Source organism: Cervus elaphus, chromosome 12, assembly GCF_910594005.1.
Source record: "Cervus elaphus chromosome 12, mCerEla1.1, whole genome shotgun sequence".
In the NCBI taxonomy this organism is placed as follows: domain Eukaryota; kingdom Metazoa; phylum Chordata; class Mammalia; order Artiodactyla; family Cervidae; genus Cervus; species Cervus elaphus.
In genome coordinates, this window is record NC_057826.1 from 78,745,551 (window position 1) to 78,763,280 (window position 17,730).

Sequence of the window (17,730 nt, forward strand, 5' to 3'; positions counted from 1 at the left end):
GGCCTCAGCTAGGCTCCTCTAGGAGACTCCCTCTCCAGGAGACGGCCACCCTGCCTGCCTCCTCCATTTCTGGGATGCCTATTTGCTGGCCGCTCTGCCTCATCAAGGCCCCAGGCCCACTGATCACCAGTTCTGGGGTCTCCACCCAGCCCATGCCAACTTCTCCACGATGGCCACTCTGGCAGGCCTAAGGTCTGTGTGGAAATGCCCACAGTTCTCCTCTCCTCAGAGATCTCTGAGCAGAGACCTTTCCTGTGGTAACCCTCCAGTGCTCCGTAGACAGCCTCCTGATCCTGGTGGGGCTCTCGAGCCAGACCAGTGACCACTCTACTCCAGACCAGGGGCCCTCTGGCTGCCCATAATCTTCAGCAACTCACCAATGAACTTATTGAAACACCTGGGCTTGTGCTGCCAAGAAACACCCAGGAAGTAGACCGGCACCCCTGTCAGCATGATGGCCAGGCCGATGCCACACACCACGGGCTCTGACCACAGGCTGAAGACCAGCAGGAAGGCCCAGAACAGCAAGTAGATGATGGGGAACAGCAGGTTGACCTGTGGATCAGAGTCACTGTTACCTGTGTGGACCCTGTGGCCCCCACGATTGGGACATCTTCCCTCTTCTTCCCAAAGGGAAACATTTGGAGGGCAAAGCTGGGCTTCACTTAGCTCTGTGGCTCTCCCACCCCGAGTCTTGGGAGGGCAAGTGCTCTGTTGAGAGATATTGGTGAACATGGGCAGTGGGACAGTAAGAGGAGTTTGGGAGGATTTCCCTGGTGGTGCAGTGGTTAAGACTTCACCTTCCAATGCAAGGGGTGCAGGTTTGATCCCTGGTCTGGGAGCTAAGTTCCCACATGCCTCAAGACCAAAGAAACATAAAAAAGAAAAAAACAAGAAACTAAATTGTAATAAATTAAATAAAAACTTAAAAAAAAAAAAAGAGGAGTTTAGGTACCTAGGGAGGGGACAATCCTCATTGTTGTCCCAGGAGGGATCAAACAAGGCTTCATCATGCAGCTGCATGCCCCTGGTAGTCACAGAAGCCCATGGGGGCTGACGAGCTAGATGGTATATTGGTATATGTCTGCTGAGGGCCGAAGGTGAAGGAGAGCAGAAGAAATGAGTGGGGGCAAGGAGAGCTTCTGTCAACCAGACCCCTATCCTCTCCCAGCTGGCAGGATGTGGGAAGTGTCCCTCCTCTCACCAGAGTCAGTTCCAATTTGTTTTAAGCCATTTGAGAGGATAAACCTCAGACCCAAGAAATCAGGAAAGCTAGTATGGTATAAGGCAGCCTGGGCCTTGTTTACTTCAGGAAGAAGCAAACTCTACAGGCCCAACATCCTCTTATTGACCACATGTGGGAAGTCCCCCATAGAGTCTTCCTCAAGGCTCTAGACTCACTGCCTTTCTCCTCCTTGTCCTCTCCTCTCGGAGGGTAGGCAAGTGGTAGGGAGATGGCGTGATTCTGCTTCCTTTTCCCTCTAGCACACTTTCTAAGCATGGCAGGAAAGTGGCAATGGAAAACAGAGATGTGAAGAGCATCTAGTCTCCCTGTGTTTCTAGAATGTGTGTTAGTTGCTCAGTTGTGTCTGACTGTTTGCAACCCCATGGACTAATGTAGCCTGCCAGGCTCCTCGGTCCATGGGATTCTACAGGCAAGGATACTGGAGGGGGTTGATGTGCACTCCTCCAAGGGGTCCTCTTGACCCAGGGATTGAACCTGGGTCTCCCGCTTTGCAGGCAGATTTTTTTATTGCCTGAGCCACCAGGGAGGCTCGTTTCCAGAATAGGATTGTTCAAATAACTCAGGGATATATCCTCTTCTTCTAATTTGCAGGAGAACCTATAGCTCTCTAGTATATGTTGTTCTGAGCAATCCCATTCATTTCTATCACAAAGTTATTTCTTGTACAATCAAGAGATTTACCAGGCACCCTACTATGTGCAAAGCTATAGTAGTTTAAAAAGGGAGAATCATGAAGTGCTGAAGGGGACTGGGGAACTTCAAGAGAGGTTCTTGAGTATGGAAAATGGTTAAAATTTGGAGAGGCAGATGGGAGAAGGAAATGCATTCTGGGATGAGATGGAGACTGAATGAGTAAAGCCAGTTATGTGGAGGGACAAGGAGGAGACTGGTCAGATTAGAAGGTCCAGGAAAAGTCAGCTGACTTTTTAAAGACTTAGAGCCATAGGAAACAAAAGAATGACATGATGGAAGTAATGACATGATGGAAGTTATCAGGTCATCAAATCTATTCCTCCAGCTGCAGTTTGCTCTGGTCCCGTGGAGAATGGAAATGGCTGCCCCCTTCACACATGGCCTTTGCTTCCCAAAGGGTCTCCCACCATCATGGAGATGATGAGGCTTGGTCAGCAGTGAGAACAAGGTGATTTTAAAAAATCTGAGCTCAGCTAGAAGCAGTGGAGGAGGGGAAGGGGTCCCACAGGGAGGTTCTAGCACCTTAATGGGGCGGTTGATGTCCGGCTTCTTCCAGCGAAGAACTATCTGTCCAGCAACCGTGACGCCATAGAAGAGGTAGTTGATGAAGCCCACATAGTTGATAAGCGTGTATATGTCGCTGGTCACAAGCATCAGCAGGGTGGAGATGCACTGGGGGGCGTGTAAGAAGCTTATCAGTCATCAGAAAGGCACTGGGAGACTGGAGGAGCTGTTTACTGGTGGCGGGCTGCTCCCCTGCCTCTAAGCAGACAATGCCGTTCCACAGTGGATCTCTCAAAATGGAGACTTTATAGCTTCTCCTAGAAACCCACGTCATTGCTAACAGCTTCATCACCAGGAAGTTCTTTGTTACTGCAGGAGTGATAATCAAAACATTTAACCACGGGTACAACATGGGCACTAACCACTCAGAACAGATGCTGGCTGTATACACCTGGACTGGCAACGCTGGTGGCACCCAGCTCTATGCCACTCTGGTCTCATTTATATTTCTCCCTGGTTGAAGCTCAAGCTAATTTTGTCTTTTATCCCTTAGGGAAGACTGTTAACTGGAGATTAAGGTTTATTCTTGCCCTCATCCTCTCTTCCTGGTTGAGTCATCTATTTTTCTTCCTTCTTTTTTAATTAAAAAAAATGTTATAAACAGTTATATAGCACTTCCTAAGTGTCAGGCTCTATTTTTAGCATTCTACAAATATTAACTCATGTAACCCTCATAACATCCTTCTGAAGTTTTCTTGACAGGGTTCACTTCCCAACTTCAAAATCATCTCAGTGGCTCTCTCAGAAGCATATTCTCTCCCTCTGCTAATTTGTTAAGGCCGATAGAAGGCTCAGTTCTCCTGTAAGATCTGATGGTGAAAATAATCAAGAATTTAAGGGATAAAAAAGCCAGATTCTTACTGTAGTTGCCTTGTAGTCATAAAGAAAAGAAAGTGAAGTCGCTCAGTTGTGTCCGACTCTTTGCGACCCCATGGACTGGAGCCTACCAGGCTCCTCTGTCCGTGGAATTTTCCAGGCAAGAATACTAGAGTGGGTTGCCATCATAAGCCTGCACCAATGGCGAAAACTGAAAAAAAGCTTGTGGCTCACTGGGAGCACTGAGTCTTCTCCAGATGCCTTTCACCACTAACCAATCAAGATGACCTTCTTCCTGTATCAGAACATTCTGAAATTTTCCCTAATGTACAGTGAATGCCCTTGACTCTTGAGAGCTCTGCTCTCTGGTTTAACTGCTTCTCTGTTATACCAGTCATTTTTGATATTTTAGTTGGGATCTAGAAGAAAAAAAGAAAAAACCCAAAGCCTCACTGGGGATAAATAAGTCTTTTCTCCTTCTGTATGCTCTGTATAAATGATTCTACTCTGGTGTAATTCCACCTCCATTTACCAGACACCCCCCTTGTTTCCTTTTCTCCACTTTCAGTTTACCAGTCTTCCCTGCTGATTTTTCTTATTTGGTGTGACCCCAGATTTGGTGAACACCAGATTTATTTCAGTGGTGTTTCCCCAGAGACTGGCAGAGCCTCCTCGGGCAAGAGGGTTGATGGAGAGGGGTGGGAGTGTGCTGTGATCAGCCAGGAGCAGAGGCCCAAAGCTGCAACCCTGTGGGTAAACAGGGGCAGGAGAAGCCAAGAAAAAAAGCTTCTTTGTGAGCTTGTAGAATCTGGAAGCAGCTACTTCAGTCTGACTCAAAAGGATGGAAGAATGAGATGAGCCGGCCTGGGAGCCTTAAGACATTTCAGGACTCAGGCTCCTTCCTTGCTCTATCTCTTGATATTAATCAGGCCCATGTATACCATTTGCTAGATTATCAGAGACCCCGAGAATCCTAGGAGCACCAGGGTAATAGCGGCACGTGTGGGAAGTATGAACTCCCAGTTCAAAATAGCACAAAGAGGGAGGGTGTGTATAGGGCTGGCAGAGGGAGGGACCCTTACTGTGAAGAGCAAGGCTGGGATGGGGGTGCAGCGCTTCACGTGGATCATGGCCAACACGCTGGGAAGGTGGCCCTCCCTGGCTCCAGCAAAGAACAGCCTGGCAGAGAGAAAAGCAGGTCAGCCTGGGATGGCCCATGGACCATCCAAGGATGCTCCCTCCCTAGCCCAGCTCCCTCATCCAGGTCCACCTCTGCCTATACAGGAGCATCTCCACTCTTGCCAGGTACTTCTCGTGCATACCTTCCAGCCCACTAGTCAAAGGACCACGTTCACAAATGCAGGTGCAGGCAAACCAGAGGCAGTCAGTGGATACGTGGATGGATTCAGGGGTGTAGAGACCTTGAGTGTGGTCTGGGGTTCCTGATGATGTGCTGTTACTATGAGATTCTCTCACAAAGCTTGGAGAGCTGTAGGAGTAGCCCCTCTCCTTTGCTTAATGCCTTAATCCCTTAAAAAATGTGCCTCCTCCCTCAGAGGATATAGGTTCTTTGGGGCATGGGGAATAAACTGTACATGAAAACATATATACTGGTCAAGAAGTAGTTGCCTTTGTTGGGGGTGGGGAATGGATGTGGGTGAGGAAGGGACACATGAGAACTTGCGGGGGGGGTGGAATATGTGGAAATGTTCTATATCATCATATTTTGGGTGGTAGTTACATGGTTGTCTACAATCGTCAAAATTCATCAATCTGAACATTTATGATCTGGGTATTTTGTGGTATGTAAATTATACCTGAAAATTTATATCCTTAAGCTACTTATTCTAATCCCAAAAAACCATCCTAAAGAAATGCATACAGTTAGTAAAAGGAGTACATACAAAGATATTGTAAGATAAAAAAGATTGAAAAAAACAGACAAGAAACTTAAACTTTTTTTCTTCCCCTGCACTGTGCCATAGCTTATAGGCTCTTAGTTCCTTGACCGAGATTGAACCTTGGGCCCTTGGCAATGAAGGTATGGAGTCCTAACCACTTAACTTCCAGGAAATTCCCCCAAAATTATTTTTTAAGTTTAAAATAATGATAATTTTTCTTTTTGAGATACTTGTAGACTCACATGCAGTTGTAAATGATGTGACCTTACATAGACTTCACCCAAACTCTCCCATTGGTAATATACTGCAAAACTATACTACAGTATTATGACTTGGATATTGATGTTTACAAATTATTTTTAAAAAGAGAGATTTTAGGAAGTTCCTTGGTGGTCTAGTGGTTAAGAATCTGCCTTCCAATGCAGGGAACACAGGTTTGATCCCTGGTTGGGGAACTAAGATCCCACATACTGTGGGGCAACGAAGCCCACACACAACTAGAGAAGCCCGTTTGATGCAGCAAGTCCCAGTGCAGCCAGGATAAAAAAAAGAGAGAGAAATTTTAACATGAAGAGCAGCCCTTCCTCCTCTTTCCTCTCCCAAGAAAAAAGAGAATACTGTAAGCTGTTAGGAGTCATTTACATATTAGTAGAAATCAGACCACTTTTTCTTTTTTCTATGATTTTGGAGGGAAAGGATCAGCTAAGGGGTGAGAGGAAGGGGATGTGATGGGGGGGCAGAATGGCACAGAGTCAGCACGCTGGGTGGTCTGAAGAGAACTGTCACTTTGTCATTTGGGTATGGGGGAGAGTGGGGCTATCAGCAGTGGCTCCTGAGGAGCGTGAGGGTTGATTATGGCCCCCAGTACCCATATGCACACCATCACTGCCACCATCAGCAACCTCACCCACATCACGGTTTCATGCAGCTACATGGCATTGCCTCTGCAGGGCAGCCTCATGCACCCAGCGGGGCCCCAGGTGCTCTGGGGGCCTCACCATGCACAAAACCAGGGTGTCATGTTCACATGTCTCCTTCACATGCAGCCAGGACCAAGGGAGTTGACAGGTCCAACAGCACTGGCAAGTCAAGTTCACCGGAGACAATCGTTGCCCGGCTAGCTGACCACGGAGCAGACGTGACATTAAGCGCAACACACGCCTACTCCTCAGGAAGAATCATCCTCTCCCTTCCCCCAAACACAAAGGAGTAAGAGAGAGAAGGAGGGAAGGGAGGAAGGAACTGGAAAGATGAGTTGAGGAGGCCTGCTGGGTGAGCTGTGCCTCTGACTCCGAGGCTGAGCGCACCGGGCCGCCGCCTCCGCATGCACACACAGCTGGACTACATGCACGCAGACCGCTGCTCAGCCTGCCCGAGGGACAAACCCCACTCTAAAGCGACTGGAGCCAGTCACTCTCCTCCAATAGATCCCAGAGAGCCTCATGGGTCACTGATCTTCCACCGCTCGCCCTCGGCTGAGGCCTCCAGGTGGCCACTGCTCCTGTGTAACACGCATACGAGGTTGCTGTGGGTGAGTGCCAGAGGGTCCTGGGGTGCAGGGGACGCCCACACACCCTATTCCCTGCCCTGCCCTCTTCCCTTCCCTGTCCTGAAAACACGACACTCGTTTGTCATTTTATGGGAACTCCTCCCTGATGTGACTGGTGGCTTGGGAAGCAGCTGAACTCAGGGGCTCACTGCTAGCGAGTAGGACTGTGCCCTTGGGGGAGCAGGGTTTCCTAAGAACCCTGGGAGGACCCTGAGCCCAGCATCTGCTGGGCCCAACCGCCCATTCTGGAGACAACAAGACGGGACATCAAAGAGGGGACCAGGTGTCCGGGTGTGCGGAGGTGGGGGCTGGGGACTTCTGGGTCCACTCACACCTTGGGCTTCCCTGAGAGTTTGGGGTGAGGGATATGGCTTTGAACAAATGTTTCCCTTCCGTTCTTCCCCAGTTGTCTCACTTCACACCCCTACCCGAGTCTCATGGTGGCCACACAAGGGCCTCCCACAGCTGCCTGTCTGTTCAACAGGGAGGAGCCTGCACCCTCAGGTCACTCAGAGATGAGCCGGTTCCACCTGCAGTCTGGACCCAGGTCTTCCACGGGAGGTCAGCCCAGAGGCCCCAGGCATGGGTCCCTCCTGGTCCCTTTCAGAGTGGGGTTCCTTTCCAGCCAGCATGGCCTGTTTCTAGGCAAGTGGAAAAGGGACTCTGAGGCTGCAGGCAAGACGCTGTCCTCCTGCCAAGCACACAGCCCGGGCCTCCTCAGCCCTCTGCTCCTCTGGACATGAGGTGGGAAGGCTGGTTCTTCTTGCCACCGCATGTAAAGCCACACACATCGTGCGTCATCACATGAGCAGCACAGGCTCCTCCGCCAGGCGCCCACACAGAGCCCCGTTGATGGAGACAAGCCCCCCACATACAGAGCAATACGCACAGCAGAGGGGTCCCTGGCCCTGGAAGGGCCTGGATGGCACTCACCGGGAGGAGGTGAAGAGGGACCCATTGACTCCTCCAAATGTAGACAGGGCGACAGAAATGGGCATGATCCAGGCCATGACTCCCAGGAGTTTCTCTCCAAAAGTCTGAGAGGGAAAACAAGAGGGTGAGTAGAGAAGGCGAGCTCACAGCCTTCCACATGTGTGTCACTGCTGAGAAGGCTCCATCCTAAGCCCACCCCTGCTGAGTCTCTCGGGTTAAAGTCCTGGGAATGAGGGACAGCGGAGTCCGTGTCCTGGCCCCTCATGCACCCCCAGTTCTCTTGGTGATGACTTCACAGTGGGGAGTCAGTAATGTTTGGGACTGAATATCGAACAAGTCTGTGTGTGGTGGTGATAATAATAATAAACATTTGTTATCCTTGCTGTATGGATAAGGAAACTGAGGCACAAAGCAACTAAGTAGTTTGCCTAAGATCACACACCCAGAAAGTGGAGGGTGAGGACCGGAAGCCAACTGTACGAGTCCAGGCCTCGCGTACAAGGTACGCTAGTGAGTCAGGCGGGCTGGGGTTCAAATCATAGCCTAGCATTTAGGAGCTATGAGATCTTCAGCAAAGTTCTTAATTTTTGAGCCTCAGCTTTTCCATCTGTAAAAAAGAAATAAATCTTAATTCATAGAAACAGAAGATATTGCGGGAGGGTGGGGGGTATAAGAACAAACCACTATGCAGGCTAAGAAAGAAAAGGTGGTGAAGCTATACACTAGCCTTCATGTATTGAAAGGATATAAAATGTTGGGGGAGCAGCTTTTTCCATTCTCTGAGCCAGGGACATACTTGAGTTACAGCATTTGTATTTATATATAATTTATAGCACATTTGGGGGAGGGGTTGTTTAGAAGAGCTGTCCTGTTGGGGAGGATTGGATGTCTGTGAATTGACCACCGCCTCTTTCTTTACGGTCTTCAGAGATGAGACATGTGATAACAGTGGTGGGGTGGGCCGTGGTCCAGGTGAAGCCACATGAGGGAACTACATGGTTCCCAGGTCTTTCCCAGGTAACAAGGACCTGCAAGATCTCTTTCCCCAAAGAACACAAACTGCACACGCTTTTCCCTGATGAGGGAAGGAGTCAGGTTGTCCAGGTGCGGTTATAGAGGCAGAGGGAAATGGCATGTCTTGTGCAAGGTAGTGACTTTCTGAGGAGGAGCCTATCTCCTTTACACAGTCATCACATATAGAGTTTAAAGTGTCCTCAGTCAGCAGTTAGCTCTTCCCAGCTGGCTCACTGGTAAAGAATCGGCTTGCCAAGGAGACTCAGCAGATGCTGGTTCAATCCCTGGGTTGAGAAGATTCCCTAGAGAAGGAAATGGCAACCCACTCCTGTATTTTTATCTAGGAAGTCCTGTGGACAGAGGAGCCTGGTGGGCTACTGTCCATAGGATTGAAAGAGTCAGACACGACTTGGTGACTAAACTACCACCACAGATCAGGCGTTGGCAAACTTTTTTGTCAAGGGTCAAATAGTAAATATTTTGATTGCTCCTGGGCACCTGAAGATGTGACTTCTGCCCTGAGGACTTGACTTCCAAACCCACAAAGTCATGGATCAGGGGAGAGTGAGTGGGACTAAACAAGTGAGGTTATGTCACCGTTCCTGGTTTGAGGACATATGAGAGTTTTTGCTTTCAAATTTTTATTGGAGGAGAAGGAAATGGCAACCCACTCCAGCATTCTTGCCTGGGAAATCCCATGGACAGAGGAGCCTGGTGGACTGCAGTCCATGGCATCACAAAAAAAAATAAAAAAATTTTTTTATTGGAGTATAGTTGATTTACAATGTGGTGTTAAGTTTTGAGGGCATGTAAGTTTGATTTCTATCCTTTTTTTAAGTTGAAGTATCATTGACTTACTGTTTCAGGCAAAGCAACTCAGTGATATATATATATATGTATCTTTATATATATAAATTATATATATCTTCCTTTTCAGATTCTTTTCCATTCCAGGTTAGTACATGATATTGAATATATTTCCCTGTGCTATACAGTAGGTCCTTATTGTTTATCTATTTTATATATAGTAGTGCGTCTCTGTTAGTCCCTATTCCTAATTTATCCCTCCTCAAGTTTAATTTCTTACCACAGCGACTGCATTTGATGCCAGCAGCTCCTGGGGGGACATCGCAGTGACGTAAGCCACATTGGCAAAGACATACACAAATGTGACCAGTGGGATGGAGATGAAGATGGCTCTGGGAAGGTTCCTGTGGAGGGAGAGGTGAGAGGGGCAGGTCTGGCACCTGGACCACCTGCCTCATCAGGGGGTCCGGGGAGTGCCTTCCGTCTCCCTGCAGGAAGCTGCCCGTGCAGGCTTCCGTGATGTTCCCTCTATTTGGGGAGTGGATTTTGTCTCCATATGGGCAGGACAGTTGAAAGGAAACTAGACAGCTTAGGCTGGAAATACACTCCATACCTGTTTATCTCTTCCTGATCAGTCTTCACAATGCACTCCCCCACCCCCCATAATTCCTACACCTCAAGACAAAGACCTGCTTGTTGCAAGACAGGTGAGTAAGATGCCTGGAATTCTCTCAGGACACATTTCATTCTCTAAGGCAGTGGGGTTATCTCACTTTCAGCTTGTAATCTCCTCCAGGGTAGTCACTAGATTGTTTTTCTCCTGCAGGGTGAATGATAAATGGTCTAAGCTCCTGGAAAATGAACCATTTCTTCAGGCTAGACCAGGTCATGGTTGGAAGGGGGCTATGGGGAGAAGTGGGCGCCGGGCACCTGGCTCCCTCTTTCCAGTGGCATATTGAGGGGGGAGGGGGAGAGCTGTTGTAACTCACTTGTAGGGATCGACAAGCTCCTCAGTCACGTAATTTAGGAAGTTCCAGCCTCCATAGGCAAAGGAGCCCTGAAGGAAAGCCAGTGCGATGAGGCCGATGTTGGGTTCTTGGAAATTATCAAATGCATTCTTTGGCTCCAGCCAGAAGTACTGTCCTGTGGACACAGGGACAGGAGGCTGCTCAGAGAGACACATGTCAGAGCCCGGCAGCCCCAGGTCCCTGGTCTCCAGCAAACCCCACATATTGGTGAAGTGGGGCCAAAAATGGGCCAAGAAGTTCAGGACCCCCCAGAACATGATAATGATGAGTCCACATCAGGGCTCAGGTCCAAAGCACAGCTCTGAATGTTCCTTTTTCAAAAGGCAGAGTTCCTTGGAAGGAAAGACCAGAAGAGGTTACTGGGCACGGCAGGGTAAATGGAGCTGGCTCACTAGGACTCAGAGATGTAGGAGTGGAGTCACTGGCAGTCTTCTGACCACCCTCCCTCACATCCAAGTTTGTACATTTTCATGGAGAAAGCAGCAAGAACAACAGACACTCAAACATAAGCTTCTGTGATGCTATTAGCTCAAGCTTGCTGTGCTTGCTTTGTCAATATCCTCCTGCCTCTTCCTAGGGTGTGTGTTTGGTCTATCTTTTCATGGACTAGATCTCCTGAAGACGGGGAATCTTCAGTGGACAGCTTTCCAATTGCCTTCTCACCCCTCAGCACAGTATCCTGTACACAAGGGGTCCTCAGGAAAGGCTGCTGACTAAGACTGCAATGAAATACAGAGTCGCTGACCATACTTTGTATCTTCACCCATGATCGAGCATTTAGACAGGAGATAATGAGATGAGAGTGATCTGAGACCAGATTAGGAGAGCCTCATATCTTTGAAAAGACAGCCCAGCGATTTCTTTAAGTCTCAACTCCTGAAAACAATACCACCTACTAAACAACTGAATCCAACAGATGAAAATAATTAGGCCCATTATAGAGCTGAACCTTAATTCTGTTTCCTGGAATCAAAATCCAGACACACCATACCACCTCCAGGGCTTGTGGGCGGGTGGGAGGTCCCCCTGTTTGTCATCTGACTTTCTCTAGGAGGTAGTGACACTAGGCAAAATCTAGTGCTGCCATGGGAACCATAGAGACCAAATACAGACTCGGGCGTGGAAAGGGCCAATCCAATGAGGAATGTTGGCAGGGGCCCCAGGAATGTAGAGCTCTTTCTTGTGGAGCTGAGTAATTTCTGAAATGTGTAAAAATCTCTGTCTCCCATTTTAAGATACAGACAAGATAAAATATAAGATACAAAGAGCCTCCCTGGAGCTGGGACAAACAGCAATGTCTAGAAATATGGAATCTTCATCTACCTGTGCTGGAACCATGAGGTTAGCAAGGGAGGACAGAAGTTGGCACCCCAGGGGGTGCTCAGCTCCCAACCATCCTGGGTAAATTGGCTTCTTGTCCCCTTTATCAAGCAAGTGAATAAGAAAATTCATTCAAGGACTTCCCTAGTGGTCCAGTGGTTAAGGCTCCCAATGCAGTGGGCCCTAGTTTAATCCCTGCTCTGGGAAAACTCAATCTCACATGCCACAACTAAGACCTGGCATAGCCAAATAAATAAATAGTAACAATACATAAGAAAAGGATAGAATTGGGACATCTCAGGTTGTGCGCACATCCAAAGACAGTGCGAGGGTGTGTGTACATGCAAGGGTTGGCACGTTCTAATGATACCCACCTTTGCAGATCTGTACAATCCCCATGATGATGATCAGGGCCAGGGCCAGGAGCTTCCCAGCTGTGAAGATGTCTTGAACCCGGGTGGCCCACCGCACACTGAAGCAGTTGACCCATGTGAGGAGCACTGCAATGACAGACCCCGAAACATATCCTCAGGGCCATAAGGAGAATACCGGATCCCTCTGGACAGAAGTAGCAACGCTCCTTGGTCCTGATGATGAGACTGTAATAGGTGAGCCAAACATGCCACAGCATCTGAAACTTTGGTAGGGTTAGTAGGTGGGGTTCCAAATGGGGATTGCATGCCACAAATTAGACCTTGGTCAGAACATGCCCTGCTCAGGCTTAGAAGTCAGAAGTGAGCATGGAAGTGTGGGCACTGACTTTGGGGAAAAAATCAGCCTCTCATCAGGGCATGAATGTGGGCTCAAGATATTGTGTGCTCAAGAGGAGCCCTGAGCAGCTGGTAGAATCCTGGATGTCGTCTTCCTAAACCTGATTTTAGGGTAACAAGTTTTAGGGGAATCTTTTGTTACTCAGCTTTTTCAAGTTCTAATTTACATTTAGTAAAGCTCACTTTTGTAAGTGTACAGTTTGATGAGATTTGACAAATGTATTCAGTTGTTTAGTCACTATGACACCCTCTGTCTAGAACATTTCCAACACCCCTAAAAGTCCTTTTATATATTGTACTCCTGTGAGGTCAGCCCCTTTCCCTTACCTCTGGAAACCACCAATTTAATTTCTGTGCCCAGAATGTTGCCTTTTCCAGAATGTCACATAAATGGAATCATACAATACACAGCCTTTTGTGTCTGGCTTATTTCACTTAAAACGGTGGTTCTGAGATCCATTCGTCTTGCTGTATATATTAACAGTCCCTTTCTATTGTCAAGCAACATTCCATTACAAGAATGTATTAGTTTTCTATTCAATAGGCAGTGGACATTTGGGTGGCTCCCAGTTTGGGGTTATTATAAATAAAGCTGCTATAAACACCTGCATAGAAGTTTTTGAGTGGATCATCGAGGTCTTTGAGGGGAGTTTTCGTTTCTTTTAAGTAAATTTCCAGGAATGGGATTTTGGGTCATATGGTGAATGTAGTTTGACTTTATATGAAATTACCAAACTGTTTTCCAAAGTGGTTATATCATTTTGAATTCCGACCAGGAATGTATACTCCTGTTGCTCTGCATCCTTGGCAGCATTTGGTATTGTCAGCTTCAAAAGTCTGACCATTTCTAATGAGTGTATAGTGACATTTCATTGAGGTTTTGATTTGCATTCCCCTAGAGACTAATGCTATTGAGCATGTTTTCATGTTTATTTGCCACCATCCCCATACCTTCTTTGGTGGCATGGGGGGCTAGGAGTCACAAGGATCCCAAAGAAACACTAACAACATGGAACCTCCAAGGGCTGGCCGAGAGCTCAAAAGCTAAGTGATAGGATGGTTACTGCCACACTCCTTAAGCAACTGAGGGGAGCACAGGGGCTGCAGTAACCCAGCTTCCTGATGGTTATGAAGTACTTGAGAATATGGGAAAAAAATTAAAATCCCCTTGTTTCCCCTTCCCCTGAAACAGACACGAGGATGTGCCCTCAACCTCCCAGGGCACAAGCCATAAGTGTAGTGAGACTCTCTCTCCTCAAGCCTCTAATCAGGCCTCTGATTTTACTTGAACAGCTTCTCCTGAAACTGTGCTTTTACTTTCCAGGTATTTTGCAACCTTACTTGATTCTGAGAACATCTCCTCAGGGTAAGGACCTGACATTATCATCCATCTGTAACCTCCCTCCCCATGCTGTTTCTACCTGGGAACCTCCTCATCTTTCAAGATCCAGCTCAAATGTCACCCGCGCCATGAGTCTTTATTATTTTATTTATTCCTAACAAGGTGCCTGCCAGGTAAGATGTATCAGCTGCATTTTGTAGACAAGGAACAAAGTTCATACCTCCTTTCTACTCCCAGACCACTTTGTTAATAAGGCTGGTACTTATTTCTTTGTATTACAATTATCTCTTTCCTTTTTTGTGTCTCCTTATAGAAGGGCAGGGCTATGACTTTTTCATATATTTAACCCAGGGCATATCATTTATCGTTGTTGTTTAATCGCTAAGTCGTGTCCGACTCTTTTTCAACCCGCTAAAAAAAATTGTAGCCTGTCAGGCTCCTCTGTCTGTGGGATTCTCCAGGCAAGAATACTGGAGTGGGTTGCCATTTCCTTCTCCTGGGGATCTTCCCAACCCAGGGATCAAACCCAAGTCTCCTGCGCTGACAGGCAGATTCTTTACCGCTGAGACACCAGGGAAGTCAGGGCATATCATTGGTGCCTGCATATAGTAGGTACTCAACAAATACTTAATACTTGAATAAAGAAAATGCCACAATTCATCAATCCTCCAGTCTCATCTCAGTCTACACATTCTACAGTGGGCACCAATCTCTCCAGCTCTCCAGGAACCTTCTCAGTTGGTTTCACAGCGTCAAAACAGCAGCAGGACGCAGAACTTCAAGGGCAGGAACTCTTGATTCCTAGTGGAGGAGCTTTTATCCAAGATGGTGTCATATAATGAGAATCAAAACATGTTTTCAGAGGAAGGATTTCATGTGCCGGAACTAGGAGAACATTTTGTAAATGTTCCAGATGGGCTGAGATGTCCTGATACATACACATGATCTTGCTCAATTCAATAAGGATTTCAGGATCACATGCCTGCTAACAAGTAATTAGGCTTGTAATCTCAACTCCTCCCCAGGCCCTTAGGTACAAGGCTGGGCCCCTGGGCCCCTGGAGTTCAAGAAGATACAAGCAATAATGACTAAAGGATAAAGGAGACTGATATATGAAAGGAAGATTAGGAAACAAAACGCTTGTGACTCCAGGAGAGGTAAGGATTACAGAAAGAGGAACCAGATCATGATGTCATCATGCAGAGATCATCCTTGCCAAGGGGACGAGAGGGCAAAATGTGGTCACCTCCCCACGTGCAGGCTTAACCAGGCAGCCAGAAAGGCTTCTTCAGTGTTCCTGGGAACACGGAGAAGTTTGAAGGAAAGGACAATTTGTCAAGTTAACTTACTGTGCCTGTCTCCTGTCCTTCCTAAGCCTATCCCCACAAGAACCCAGCCCTTAACTAATCTTTAACCTCTAGCCTTTACAGAGATCTTTCAGACATAATAGAGAAATCTTGAGAATATGGTGGGGGGAGATCGGCTGCCTGTGACACTAATCTCCTTGGACAATGGCTGCAGCCCCCTCCCCACCCCCGTCTGACCCTTGGCCCTACAGGTGATCACAGCCTGTGACTGAGGGGAGAGAAGGTACTTTCAGTCTCCTGGTACCCCAGGTTAGCCTCCCTCACAGCAGGCTGAAACCTGAGCTTCCACCCCAAGAGAAAAGGTCAGTGAGGAAAGGCAACACTTGCCAAGACCCTGCCTTCCTCAGGCATCCTGTCTCTGTCTGTCTATACCCAGAGCCCTTTCTGTTGCTGAGGGCTATGTCCCCACTCTCTTCCCAGCCAGACCTTGAGTTACATGCTTGAGATACAGTGACCTCAGGGAAGCCACATGTAGATGGGGATGAGGGGAAATTGCAGCTTCAGATGTGAGAGTCTCCATCCATCCTTCCATCCAACCATCATCTACAAAGAACCTTACTAGATACCCTGGTGGGGGGAGTTATAAATAAGACACAAGTCTCTTCATTTCTTTAGGAAATTCACACTGGAAGAGGGGAGATGGCTGAGCTAAAAGATCACAAAGCAACATGACGACAGTAGAGCTCTTCACAGAAGCTTGGCAGGCGTCCACACGGAGCCCCTAGGTCAGCCCAAGGAAATCAGAGGTGCTTTTTTTTCTTTTGGCCGAGCCCCACAGCTTGTGGGATTTTAAGTTTCCCTTAATCAGGGATCAAATCCGGACCCTCAGCAATGAGAACTCAGAGTCCTAACCACTGGACTGCCAAGGAATTCCCCAGAGATGCTTCTTATAGGCGAGGAAGATCCTAGCATTAGAGAGAATTTTTATAATGTGGGGCTAGCTGGACAAAATAAACAGGAAGACATAAGATGGGTTCTTGTGCATTGTAATCTGACTGTGTGGAGGATTGCTGCTTCTCTAGAGGGCCCCATGGAATCCCAGACTTCTCTGTATTTCTTGGGCATCTTCTCCTCTCTTTTTCTTTTGTTTCCTGGCTTATAAAAAAAAGGGAGAGTGAAAGGTTATCAAGAAGATGAGACTTCAAGAAGATGCTGAAGTCAGGCGTTGGTTACTTAATCTGCCCAGTTTGAAAACCTTAATGTCAAGGTAACGGGAGAGAGACAAAAAAATGAGGCAGGCAGGAGGAGGGGACTCAGAACCCAGTAATCTCTTACCCTGCCCAGAACCCAGGGCCTGGTAACTGCCAGGTAGGTGGGAAAGTGGGGTTCAATGCTTTCTGCCTTGGGAAAGCTGTAGGATCAGCAGAGAGGCAGAATCCTTGTCAGACCCATGACAATGCCTATACCGATCTGGAAGGTCCACTGTGAAGAGGGTAGGTAAGCTCATGCTCCCTAAGAGAAGGTACCCCTCGCCCTAGGCCAGTCCTGATCCTCAAACTCTGATCCCCTCACCCCAGACCAGCCCGGATCCGCACACTCTGATCCCCGGGGAGTCACCAAGTCTCTGCTTCACTTCTCCCCTTGACAAGACACCAGAACTCCTGGGGCCCATGGTGGGCAGACACACCACCTCAAAGGTGTCAACATTATAATCTTGTGAATGTTGCCTTACAAAAGGAATTTCACAAATGTGATTAAGTATCTGCAGGTGGGGAGATGATCCTGGATTATCTGAAGGGGCCCCGCCTCCTTATAACAGGGAGGCAGGAAGTTCAGAGTTACGACCGTGATAACAGAAAACAGAAGTCAGAGACAGAGAAAGGCTTGAGTGCTCACTTTGGCAGCACGCACACTAAGATTGGAATGACCAGAGAAGATTAGCATGGCTCCTGTACAAGGATGACAAGCAAATTCATGAAATATTCCATATTTTTATAGAAAAATTTATGGTTCTCACAGGGGAAAGAGGGGAGAGGGATAAATTTGGAGTTTGGGATTAGCAGATACACAGTACTATATGTAAAATAAACAAGTTCCTATTGTATAGCCCAAGGAACTGCATTCAGTATCTTTTAATAAACTATAATGGAAAAGAATCTGAAAAAGAAAATATGTAACTAAATCACTTTGCTGTATACCAGAAACACAACACTGCAAATTAACTATATATATTTCAATTAAGAAAAAAAAGACAGAGAAGGAGAGATTTGAAGATGCTATGCTTCTGTCTTTGAAGATGAAAAAGGAGCCATGAGCCAAAGAATACAGAAGCTGGGAAGGGTGAGGAAACAGCTCTCCCCAGAGCCTCCAGTGGGGCCTCAGCCTTGTTGACACCTTGAGTTCAGGACTTCTGACCTCTAGAACTGTAAGGCGACACATC

General features: G+C 47.5%; 1 protein-coding gene and 1 non-coding gene across 4 annotated transcripts in view; one reads left to right on the forward strand and one right to left on the reverse strand.

The window, feature by feature from the left end:
- Positions 1 to 17,730, reverse strand: part of SLC7A8 (solute carrier family 7 member 8) — a 51,589-nt gene that overhangs the window by 2,243 nt on the left and 31,616 nt on the right. For 2 of the 3 annotated variants that reach the window (XM_043920170.1, XM_043920171.1), the window contains exons 5-11: positions 12,246 to 12,371; positions 10,513 to 10,666; positions 9,804 to 9,927; positions 7,703 to 7,806; positions 4,402 to 4,498; positions 2,462 to 2,611; positions 378 to 555 (exon numbers count right to left, since the gene is read on the reverse strand). In XM_043920170.1, coding sequence (XP_043776105.1) covers positions 378 to 555; positions 2,462 to 2,611; positions 4,402 to 4,498; positions 7,703 to 7,806; positions 9,804 to 9,927; positions 10,513 to 10,666; positions 12,246 to 12,371 — 933 coding nt within the window. Of the gene's footprint in view, positions 1 to 377; positions 556 to 2,461; positions 2,612 to 4,401; positions 4,499 to 7,702; positions 7,807 to 9,803; positions 9,928 to 10,512; positions 10,667 to 12,245; positions 12,372 to 17,730 lie in introns of those variants that run through there. The other variant, XM_043920172.1, reaches the window with a different exon arrangement.
- LOC122705992 lies at positions 17,179 to 17,284 on the forward strand. The gene has a single exon (XR_006344258.1). It is a non-coding gene; the product is annotated as a U6 spliceosomal RNA (small nuclear RNA).